At 40.9% G+C, this 12,730-nt stretch overlaps 1 protein-coding gene across 1 annotated transcript in view; it reads right to left on the bottom strand.

Annotated features, from left to right (window-relative positions):
- Nucleotides 1-12,730, bottom strand: part of SELENBP1 (selenium binding protein 1) — a 48,346-nt gene that overhangs the window by 29,001 nt on the left and 6,615 nt on the right. The window contains exon 2 of the mRNA XM_074938826.1: nucleotides 1,103-1,313. Within this exon, the coding sequence (XP_074794927.1) occupies nucleotides 1,103-1,121 (19 nt within the window). The 5' untranslated portion in view covers nucleotides 1,122-1,313. The remainder of the gene's footprint in view (nucleotides 1-1,102; nucleotides 1,314-12,730) is intronic.

The following is a 12,730-nucleotide window of genomic DNA, read 5'->3' as shown; positions in this document are numbered from 1 at the left end:
TCACTCGATTACAGACCTAAAAGTGGCAATTCTTCAACAAAAAAACTTCAAAAACAGACTCCAAGGAGAGACTGCTGAATTGGAATTAATTTGCAAACTGGATACAATTAACTTAGACTTGAATAGAGACTGGGAGTGGATGGGTCATTACACAAAGTAAAACTATTTTCCCATGTTTATCCCGCCCCCACCCACTGTTCCTCAGACGTTCTTGTCAACTGCTGGAAATGGCTCACCTTGATTATCCCTACAAAAGGTTCCCCCTCCACCCCCCCGCTCTCCTGCTGGTAATAGCTCACCGTATCTGATCACTCTCGTTACAGTGTGTATGGTAACACCCATTGTTTCATGTTCTGTGTATATAAATCTCCCCACTGTATTTTCCACTGAATGCATCCGATGAAGTGAGCTGTAGCTCACGAAAGCTTAAGCTCAAATAAATTTGTTAGTCTCTAAGGTGCCACAAGTCCTCCTTTTTTCTTTTTGTGGATACAGACTAACACGGCTGCTACTCTGAAATATATCACCCTAGTCCACCTTACTATTTTTTTAGAGTACCCAAAGGCATGCTTATTGTATTAAACAACCCCCAGAACATATACTGAAGAGCTGTCTCAGAGTTTGGATTTTAAGTCTCTGATCTTGCAATCATCTCCTCCAGGAAGACCCACGTGCTTCTGCAGCATCCCTCTGAAGCCAATGGGGCTCCAAACAGCTCTGAGGGTCCATTCACGTGACCCCAATTGCAGGATCTAGGGCCTAAATTTTAGACACCAAGTGGGATTTTCACAAGTGCTCCTCATTGGCCTCTCTCTCTTCCCACTGGAATCATGGGGAGTTTTACCCATTGAAGGTATGGAGAGCAGAGTTAGACTACTGCTGGCTTGTGAAAATCCCACTCAATGAGTGAGAGTGCCAAACAGCAGGGAGCATGTGTCCAGAGCAAGGATATGAGTTACAGCAATATGATCAGGCTGTTACTCAGGTTAGCCATGTGTGCTTCACGTTGGCTCAGTTAACTAAAAAAACAACAAATATAACCCTAAGTATCTTTGACTTATGTCTAGTGGTTGGCATGGAAGAAGTGAGACTTAGTATTCACCTTGGAAGGTGTCTATCATGAGCACAGAATTGGAGTCGGGCCTTGATTATGTTGCGTACATATAGACCTTGGAGGAGAACTGCAACTTAGCTTTGAGCTGTGGAGCCAGGAGAGTGGAGCTGGCAGGCCCAGTGCATGGGGTGCAGGATGGTGAAGTCAGGTTCAGCACATTCACCCAGTCAAAACTATAACACTCAGAGCAGGACAAACTCTGTTTAAGAGAGAAGGGGAAAAAAACAACAACCACCATGAGTAACGTACAACTTCGTTTGGTCCTTCAGAGTGTAAGTTCTACCTCTCCATCTGTCTGAGGTTTCTGTATAGCACTTATTACCATGACATCGAAGCGTTGATGACTAACTTCCATTCTCTTAGACCCATTTATACATTGCTTTGGGTTGATCTAAACACAATTTTTGTACTGTTATAATTATGTTGGTTTAGAAACCCATATAGCTAAAACGATACAACTAGGGGTTTATAAGCTACACTGTTATAAAGTACCTTTATAACATACCTACATCCACAGGAGGGGTTTGTACTAGAATAACCATATCAGTTTCTAATTCAGTATATTTATAGCAATACAAAAATTGTATGTCCTTTGAATTTAGCCCACAGATTTTTAATTGATGTATGAGCCGCACCTGATGTCTGAGAACCCTGAATTGGTTACAGAGAATCAGACATTTGGCCCATCTGTTCTGGTGTCCCACATCCCCAGTAATCACACGGAGGCAAATTTTTTCTTCTCCATGGCCAGTTGTGCAATGCTGTATGTGATGAATGATTGAGTTCTTCTTCATACCTGAAGCAATCATCTTACGCCCTGAATCATGAGATTTAACAATATCTGCCACCCTCCCCACTTTTGCAATAACAGATGACAACCTGATTGCACTGTACAGAATGTGAAATGAAGGTATGTATTAAGCAGATAACTTCAGATGCCATAATTTTTTATTTATAGCTCTTTGTGAGAGTCTATGCAGACCATTCTCAAACCGCACAAGATGATCTGCACGTCATCATGTTCTGATCTATAATTCTTCAAATGCAGACAGCATGTACATTGAGTTGTCCCAGGTTCTTTCAATTTTTTGGTTTCAGTGCTATGACCACCAACAATTGTACCAATTAAGGGTGTGTTGTGGATACTAGATTGTGAGCTCTCCAAGGCAACAACTGTCTGTTTGTTTGCAGACAGCCTAGTACAGTGGGGTCCGTAGATGTTACCATGATAAAAATAACAATAATTGTTCACTAGGAACTGGGCTGAGACATATCAAACATATTTCACATGCTGCAAGTCAACAATTACAATCTGAGCTGGCAATTACTTTTGCTCAAAGCTTCCCTGGACAAGATGGATGGATGGATGGTCAATTTCAATCTATATACCCCATCACTGACCTCTCCCCACACCCAATACTTTAACACATTAAGAAACCAAAAATTATGCAACGCTTTGTTTGTATCACTTATCCCATCATCACACCAGCTGCAAACCTTCCTCATGAAGCATGGATCTGACCTTCATTCTCCTCAGCTTTTACGGTTGTCATTAATCCAAAACCAAAATATGTTGGCCAACGAAGTCAGGGTAAACATACTAGGAAAATAAATATCATCATCCAATTGTAAATAATACTCTTCTCATATTTGTCTTTACAGGCAGCTTGGGATTGGGATCTTGTCCTTTCAGTGTCTGTAAAGCACAGTGTATGTTTAAATGGATGTCTACAAAATAAGAGAATAAATTATGCAACCTTTAGGAAAAGTGGCATTGAGAGTTTTGACTGAGTAAGGACTGAAGGATTTGGCCGAATAACGTTATTTTTTTCCTCTTCTGATTGTGAAATAAGTATCAAAATAAAGGACCAAAAATAAAACCCTTACCAAAACAAAACATTATACTGCACATGGAATTCTCTTACCGTAGAGAGGATCAGAGAGAGAGAGAGAGAGGAAAAGGAACTAACTTTGGGTGCGCAATTTGAGATGCCTATCGTCTGATTTTTTTCAGAGCACCTAGCATTTTGCATAGTGATCAAAGCATAGCTCCAATTGACTTCAGTTGCAGTTGTGAGCAGGGTGGATAAAAATCCATGATTTTTTTTTTAATTTAAATCAGATTTTTTTTATATGTTTTTTTCCTCAAAAACCTACCTAAAGATACCTTTGAGCTACAATGTATCTCATCATGAAATAGGGATTATAAAATATAATTCTATAGTATAAGACAATATATTCATGTAATGTTTAAGAAAAGTTTTGTAAACGAGTTCCAATACTTCATGGATTAGGGACCCAATTTTATGGGGTTTCAGGGGCTTCTGTATAGATTATTTAGGTTAATCTTTCTATCTACCTAGTGGGACTCAGTGCTCAGTCTAGAAGATACCATCAGAGATGCTTAGTTTTGCAGTTCTCAAACTGTGGATTTGTGTCTCCAGAGATAACATTCTTGTTAACAGCAAAAATGTTTTTAAATAAATTATAGAGCTGAGAAATAATAGACCTCAACCCTGTTGTCCCTGTGCAAATTTGTGTACACAGAGTCAATCCCTTATCTCTCTTTAAAAGTGCAAAGTTTCAAAAAGTTCAATGAATCGAAGACTGTTGGGGGCGGAATAGATCTGGAGAAGGAGTCTGGAGATAAACATGAGAAGTGAGGGACATATGCTTTTTCGTTAAAATATTATATATTTACTGTTGAAGAAAAATATGCAGAATATTTAACATTGTTTTAGTTAACTAAAACAATTTAAATGTCTGTCTGGTGATGTTCTCCTCCTAATACTACATGGCAAGAAAATCCTCCAAATATTAATGAGAGTTCACCTCCCAATGACTTCATAAATATCTGCTTCAATTACGTTTGGTAAATGAAATAACTAAACAATCATTCATTTTCTGATATAGCTGTAAAACTAATCTGAAAAGTTTTCAAAATAAATCACTGTTTAAAAATGTATAGTGTGTACCTTCTAAAAATGAAACCTACAGCTATCTCTGAGTTGTGAAGAATATGTATTAAGGTTATAACAATCAACAAGAATGCACTTTTACGTAGAAATCCATGATTAAATCAAGTCTTCCTGACTAGTGATTTAAATCAATTTTATTTAAATCAAATCCACCCTGGTTGTGAGCACTCAGCACTTGTGCAAATCTGGCCCCAGATGTCTCACATTGAGCAGACACAAAATGAGGAACACCCAAGTAGTTGCCAGCTGTGAAAATTTTGTTTTAAGCAACTAGCCCAGCATCACATAGGAACCCTGTGGCAGAGGCAGGGATAGACTCCAAGGGTACACAGGCGCTGACTTCTGCTGGCGCTGGTGAGTGCTCGACCCCCCCGCTTTGCCTCCAGCCCCACCCCAACTCTGCCCATGCCCCGCCCCCATTCCAACCCCTTCTCCAAATGCCTGGCCCCACCTCTTCCCCTGAGTGCACCATGTTCCTGCTCCTCTCCCTTCCCTCCCAGAGCTTGTTGCCATGAAACAGCTGTTTTGTGGCAGCAAACACTGGGAGGAGAAGCAGGGACGTGGCGCGCCCAGGAGAGGCGGTGGGGGCGGGATGGGGTGGGGAGCTTGACTGCCAGTGGGTGCAGAGCAGCCACCAATTTTTCCCCGTGGGTGCTCCAGCCCCGGAGCACCCCCGGAGTTGGAGCCCGTGCAAGGGTATGTCTACACTGCAATAAAAGACCCGTGGCACAGCCAGGATTGGCCTGGGTCAGCTGATTTGTGCTCATGGTATAACCCTGCAGCCTGAGCCCCACGAGTCCGAGCCAGCTGATTGGGGCCCTGAGACTCACAACTGCAGGTTTTTTTACTTCAATTCTTCAAGGTAGTATTCTACTTCTTTAACCAGAAGACCATCCTTTCTCTTTTTGCAATCTCTCATTCACAACACACCCTTCACGGGGTCCAGATAAGTACTTAGACAGACAGGTCTGTCTCCTATTCCAAGATCTCCTGTTCCCAACAGAGACCCAGAGCTGCCTAAGATTCACCTCCTGTCACCGCTTTCCCAACACATCCCAGCAGCACATGTTGCAGTCCCAGCTGTCATAAAAAGCAGCATCCCTATTACAATAGAAACAAACAAAACCAAACCCCCCACACCTTTCAGCTTCTGCAACAAATGAAGCAGAGGTCCTACAGACAACACTCATTCACTACACAACCGTGATTCATCCTCAAAGTACCATACATTCTCTGCATTGAATGAGATGGGGGTCCTGTGTTAAAAATAGTATGTGATTGTGTAATTAAAGAGTGTTTTCATAATGTATACATACAAGAGAAATTAAGTTTCCATGGGCAAATCTTCATTCTGGCTTTTCCTAACTTGTCAGTGCTTGATTTTGCAACCTTAATGTTCTTTTAATATAGTTTTTTGGAATGTAATTCCCTAGTTTATTAAAAAATAAAGGGGAAAAAAAATTCCATCATGTGGAACCATACTGACCCCAAAATTTGGTCAACAGCAGGATTCAGGCCTTCAGATCCACACACAGACCTCTATCACTTCAATTAATGGAAAAACAATGAGGAGTCTTTGTGGCACCCTAGAGACTAACAAATTTATTTGGGCATAAGCTTTCGTGGGCTAAAACCCACTTCACCAGATGCATGGAGTGAAAAATACAGTAAGCAGTATAAATATTACAGCACATGAAAAGATGGGAGTTGCCTTACCAAGTTGGGGGTCAGTGCTAAAGAGGCCAATTCAATTAAGGTGGAAGTGGCCTATTCTCAACATTTGACAAGAAGGGGTGAATATCAAGAGAGGGAAAAAGTACTTTTTGTAATGACCCATCCACTCCCAGTCTTTATTCAGGCCTAATTTGATGGTGTCCAGTTTGCAAATTAATTCCAGTTCTGCAGTTTCTCGTTGAAGTCTGTTTTTGAAGAAGAATTGCCACTTTTAAGTCTGTTATTGAGTGTCCAGGGAGACTGAAGTGCTCTCTTACTGGTTTTTGAACGTTACAATTCTTGATGTAATGGAGTTAATGTACCAGTTAATGGAGCAACTGGTAGCAATAGTAGGCTGTTATCCTCTACATGGACCAGTCTTTGGAGATTGGATGAATCATACCCTTTGCAAGTGGGTTTCACAGTTATTTGCTGACAACAAAGGAACAAAGACTGAGGGCTCCTGTGTTAAATTCCAGGCTCTGTAGGGGACCCATCTGCCCTTGTGCGCCTAGCTTGTCTCCTTCCTGCTTTGCTCCTATCCTCTCCCGCCAATGCTTAGCTTCTGCCTTTCTCCCTCCCTGCTCCTCCGCAGCCTCTGGCTCTTGCAACTTCTTCTGCCTTTAGTCCTCACCACCATCATTTCTCTGCATTTGGATCAGGCAGCCTCCTCCTTCTCCATGCTGGGTGCATGGAGGTGCATTGAGAGCACGAGAGAGATTCTGCCTACTCTCAGTTCCTGTGCCTGGTGCCACAACAGCTCCAGCAGCCAGAAGGAGCAATCTCAGCTCCTGCTGCTCATGGAGGGAGCAGTCCCAGTCGATCTATGAGAATGGCAAATGCCCAGACTGGTGGCATGTAGGAGCTGTGAGGGATGGCATATGCTTACTGCCTATGGACACTTTGGACTTCTTAGCTGCCAAACCCTAAAGTCTCTGCTGAGCATGTGCAAACTGTGATTTTCAGAGGCTCATAACTTCCCCATATTTGAGCAAATTTTTACAGGTACAGCAAAAGGCACATCACTGACACCAGGGAAACCCCCTACCAAATTTCAAATCTCTAGTGCTCGAAACCATGAAGGCACTAAAGCTTCTCAATGAAACTGTTGTAAAAAAATTTTTAACATCTTTTTCCCTAAACTCATTCTTGGAAATTCCTGAACCGTTTTACCTAAAAGTTTCCAAAAAGATTCATCCTAAGGCAAACACCCAGCATGAGAAATTTAAAGTTTTATCCTGCTCTGCTCCTATCCACTTAAAAACAGGGCCAAACTGTGAGTCAAAACAGAACCAATAAAAAGGACCCCAAATTAAATCTCATGATTTTTGAGGGGCTGATTCATGATTTTTAAATGCTTGCGGTTTGTAATGCTGAAATTATAACAAATGGATGTTTACAGAAACTGCAAGAGGAAATCCCAGCTGGGAGTTGATGAGACAAACAAAACTTTTGATTTAAAAAAACCGCTTTTATTAGCCACAACAGCTTCCTCCAGAGAAATATCCTGGTTCAGGACCCAATCCTACGGTCCTTTGGATCATTAGGATATAAATTCTGAGGTCCTTAACATACTTTTTACTAATTTTTTACTGTCTTTCCTCAGAGAGTTTGCCCAAGTAACAAGCTCACATTTTGGCTCATAATATTGTCAGTTGTCCAAGACCAGAATTAAAAACAGTTAAGAAAAGATTAATCAGCATGTGTTAGCAGCTTTCTAGAAAAGCAGTCAAGCTCTTTATTTATATCTCTGAGATCCAATAAGGCTTTCTCCAGAATAATAAGAAGAGACCTATACCAGCTGAAGATCTGGGCTCTGATGGTCTCTAGTTTCCATATTTGCTAGGTCAAATGCTTATCGTCTTCTTAAAAGAATCATAATTCTTTAGGTTTAATCTGCACAATGTATATATATTCAGCTTTATTGGCCAATAATTTATTTAAATAATTGTTTACCCTATTAAACCATAAAAGATTAAATTCTCAAGTAATATCTTGGCAAATGCACCCAAAAATTTCAGTGAGAACTCTATGGTTATAACTTGTCCATAGACTGGTTTATGCTTAAAAGGGAATATTTTTATTATGTAACTTCTGATGCATACCTCCAGCTGTCTCAGATAAAGTCCCATAGGACTTCATACTGAAATACCTCATTTAACTAATAAAAACAACCCAAACAAATAAAACCTTTTAAATGCCCCAAAGAGGAAATAAAATAAAACTTGCATCCTTATTTGCATAAAAAACACCTGAAAAGTTCTTGAAATATCATGAATGTCAAATTTTGCTGTTGTGTTCCCTTGAAAGACACAGAGATGTGGACTGAGAGCAAACTGAAGGCTTTTGAATCTTTAAATTTTAAGGTTTCAGAGTAGCAGCAGTGTTAGTCTGTATGCACAAAAAGAAAAGGAGTACTTGTGGCACCTTAGAGACTAACAGATTTATTTGAGCATAAGCTTTCGTGAGCTCACGAAAGCTTATGCTCAAATAAATTTGTTAGTCTCTAAGGTGCCACAAGTACTCCTTTTTGTTTTTTAAATTTTAAGAGTCTGAAGTCTTTAACAAAAGACTTCCAACTGTTTGGGTTAAATAGGTGTTAATAAAAACAAAGAAATAGTCAAAAGAAAATCACTTCCCTTGGCAATTAATCAGGTTCAATTTTCTTGGTATCCAGGATGTACTAGACCTGCCCCTTCTTTAGCCATCCAAGAAAAACAAGGCAGACAAGACCTGGATGTCCTATGTTAAGGAAAAAGTGGGGGGGGATCTTTCCGTATAGCAAAAAGATGCAAATCAGGGGCTAAGACCATTTTTCCCCTTTTACAAGTGATATTCAAGTTCTTGCTTTATTCCCTTTGCAAATTGCTGTTTCAATATTGCCAATCCCAAGCACTCAAAAGTCAGGAGTCAGGCCCCCAAAATCGTTAGATTGTTTGTTTTAAAATCTCATGATTATTAAGCAACATAAACAAACCCCAACTTTGCATTCTTTTTAATTGCCTTCTGGTTTCTGAGCCTTTAGGGCACACTCCTTTCATGTTTTCAAACTTTTCTCTCTAACCATGACGGCTAGAGGCTTACTTAACAAAAACAAAAAGAAAAGGAGTACTTGTGGCACCTTAGAGACTAACCAATTTATTTGAGCATAAGCTTTTGTGAGCTACAGCTCATGAAAGCTTATGCTCAAATAAATTGGTTAGTCTCTAAGGTGCCACAAGTACTCCTTTTCTTTTTGCAAATACAGACTAACACGGCTGCTACTCTGAAACTTAACAAAAACAACAGCCTCTTGATTCCAGCAGCTGGGGTCTTAAGGAAAACATCAAATATTGCAAGACTCATGATAAAATCATAAGCACTGTGTTGCTCCTTTAACAAAGAGGTGTTAAGCCATCAACAAGGTATCGCAGGAGTCTAAACACAAAGGTCAAGCAATATTTCCACTGAAACATAATTCCTAATTATTGTGGGACAGACTGTGATACCCTCATTCACACTGACTGATCACTGACTGGTTGTATCTTACGCCACAAAAAATCCCATTGATTTCAGCAAGACCTCTTGTGATGTAAGTACTATCCAGTGGGTGTCACATTCTGTCTCTATATTTCTTTTAGCCTAGATTGTGAGAGAGCAATTTGCCCAGAGTAATGGGTGGGTAGGTAGGCGCAGAACTGATTCTGGAACAGTCCAGGAGGAAGTCACAATCTCTCTCCCAGTTTCCTGGCTGCTCTAGGGAGTTAGTAAACTGCACCAGATCTATATTTGGCACCCCATACACCAACACGTTGGGCAGTGTAGCTATGTTGGCCATCTTGGGGATGAAACCTCTCTACGCTTTTAAGCAAGGCAGCATAGGCCTTGCAGAAACAATGAAAGAAAACGGAAGTAAGGAAATAGAGGTTAACAAAGGACAAAGCATGAATTTACAAATGGCCTTGTAAATAACATGTTGTTAAAAGACAAAGAAATAATAAGAAGAAGAATGTGTGATAAGCGTGCAGCTGCAGCTTTGTTTACTACCATATTTTGTAGCTTGTGGACATTTCTGGAATTGTACAAGGATTGGTTAAAAAAAATTATTAAACCAATTATTATGTGTGATACAATGCAAAATGGAATATGTATGCATTAGTGTACGTATATAATTTGATTTTTTTATTATGAGCGTTTGGCGCTGTGGTAAACTCCTACACCCTTCCTCCTGCATTTGAGTTTAATCACCTTAGTGTAGTGTTGCTGTATACCAATTAAAAAAAACACAACACCTCAGTGGCAAGTCCAGATCCCAGCTAATTTCTTGGGAACTGATTGGAAAAGGTCTCAGAAAAAAATTCCAACAGATGGGAACAGAGCAGCTCTGCAGAGTCTGCAGAAAGAAAAGGAGTACTTGTGGCACCTTAGAGACTAACAAATTTAGTTGAGCATAAGCTTTGGTGAGCTACAGCTCACTTCATCAGATGCATTCAGTGGAAAATACAGTGGGGAGATTTATATACACAGAGAACATGAAACAATGGGTGTTACCATGCACACTGTAACGAGAGTGATCAGGTAAGGTGAGCTATTACCAGTAGGAGAGTGGGGCAAAAAAAACCTTTTGTAGTGATAATCAAGGTGGGCCATTTCCAGCAGTTAACAGGAACGTCCGAGGAGCAGTGTGGGGGGGGGGAAGAAAAAACATGGGGAAATAGTTTTACTTTGTGTAATGACCCATCCACTCCCAGTCTTTATTCAAGCCTAAATCCAGTATCCAGTTTGCAAATTAATTCCAATTCAGCAGTCTCTCCTTGGAGTCTGTTTTTGAAGTTTTTTTGTTGAAGTATTGCCACTTTTAGGTCTGTAATCGAGTGACCAAAGAGATTAAAGTGTTCTCCGACTGGTTTTTGAATGTTATCATTCTTGACGTCTGATTTGTGTCCATTTATTCTTTTACGTAGAGACTGTCCAGTTTGGCCAATGTACATGGCAGAGGGGCATTGCTGGCACATGATGGCATACATCACATTGGTAGATGTGCAGGTGAACGAGCCTCTGATAGTGTGGCTGATGTGATTAGGCCGTATGATGGTGTCCCCTGAATAGATATGTGGACACAGTTGGCAACAGGCTTTGTTGCAAGGACAGATTCCTGGGTTAGTGGTTCTGTTGTGTGGTGTGTGGTTGCTGGTGAGTATTTGCTTCAGGTTGGAGGGCTGTCTGTAAGCAAGGACTGGCCTGTCTCCCAAGATCTGTGAGAGTGATGGGTCATCCTTCAGGATAGGTTATAGTTCCTTGATGATGCGTTGGAGAGATTTTAGTTGGGTGCTGAAGGTGATGGCTAGTGGCGTTCTGTTATTTTCTTTGTTGGGCCTGTCCTGGAGTAGGTGACTTCTGGATACTCTTCTGGCTCTGTCAATCTGTTTCTTCACTTCAGCAGGTGGGTATTGTAGTTGTAAGAATGCTTGATAGAGATCTTGTAGGTGTTTGTCTCTGTCTGAGGGGTTGGAGCAAATGCGGTTGTATCATAGAGCTTGGCTGTAGACAATGGATCGTGTGGTGTGGTCTGGATGAAAGCTGGGGGCATGTAGGGGAATAGCGGTCAGTAGGTTTCCGGTATAGGGTTGTGTTTATGTGACCATCGCTTATTAGCACTGTAGTGTCCAGGAAGTGGATCTCTTGTGTGGACTGGTCCAGGCTGAGGTTGATGGTGGGATGGAAATTGTTGAAATCATGGTGGAATTCCAAAAGGGCTTCTTTTCCATGGGTCCTGATGATGAAGATGTCATCAATGTAGCGCAAGTAGAGTAGGGGCATTAGGGGACGAGAGCTGAGGAAACGTTGTTCTAAGTCAGTCATAAAAATGTTGGCATACTGTGGGGCCATGCGGGTACCCATAGCAGTGCCGCTGATTTGAAGGTATACATTATCCCCAAATGTGAAATAGTTATGGGTGAGGACAAAGTCACAAAGTTCAGCCACCAGGTTTGCCGTGACATTATCGGGGATAGTGTTCCTAACGGCTTGTAGTCCATCTTTGTGTGGAATGTTGGTGTAGAGGGCTTCTACATCCATAGTGGCCAGGATGGTGTTTTCAGGAAGATCATGATAGATTGTAGTTTCCTCAGGAAGTCAGTGGTGTCTCGAAGATAGCTGGGAGTGCTGGTAGTGTAGGGCCTGAGGAGGGAGTCTCCATAGCCAGACAATCCTACTGTCACGGTGCCAATGCCTGAGCTGATGGGGTGTCCAGGATTTCCAGGTTTATGGATCTTGGGTAGCAGATAGAATACCCCTGGTTTGGGGTACCAGGGGTGTGTCTGTGCGGATTTGTTCTTGTGCTTTTTCAGGGAGTTTCTTGAGCAAATGATGTAGTTTCTTTTGGTAACCCTCAGTGGGATCAGAGGGTAATGGCTTGTAGAAAGTGGTGTTGGAGTCTGTTTCCCTTCAAGTACTGTGAGCAGCAGCAGGGAAAGCCGGCACAAGGGAGCAAACCAGCACATAGGGCTAGTGACAATCGAGTGCTTAGTTGCAATTCAGAACCATTTAATAAAAAACACATGACAATAAATATAATTTATTCTGTAGTAAATGTTGATTGCTGTGCTGAAAATAAAGTACCAACTCTCTTCATTGGATTATATAATTTCCAGATAGCTTTAAAATTAAATTCCCAATTTTTCATGTGCTCATTTTCTTGGCTATTTGCTACATTAAGTTATATCAAGAGGTTGAAAATGTATAACTTTGCAGGAGAAGATAGCTTACTAGAGGAATTTTGTACACCAGATGGAGGACTTTTTGGACTCAATATCTGGTGGGTATATTTAATGAAAGAATACTTTTATCAGATACCAAGACTGAAGCTGTGGTCTTCTTCATTTATAAACTTTAAAAAGACCAAAAGCCATGTATTAATTACAAAATAGCCTTGTGGTGAAACACG

This window comes from Natator depressus, chromosome 24, assembly GCF_965152275.1.
Source record: "Natator depressus isolate rNatDep1 chromosome 24, rNatDep2.hap1, whole genome shotgun sequence".
NCBI lineage: Eukaryota > Metazoa > Chordata > Testudines > Cheloniidae > Natator > Natator depressus.
The sequence above is the reverse complement of the archived record's forward strand: the minus strand, read 5'-3'. Positions and strand labels throughout refer to the sequence as shown.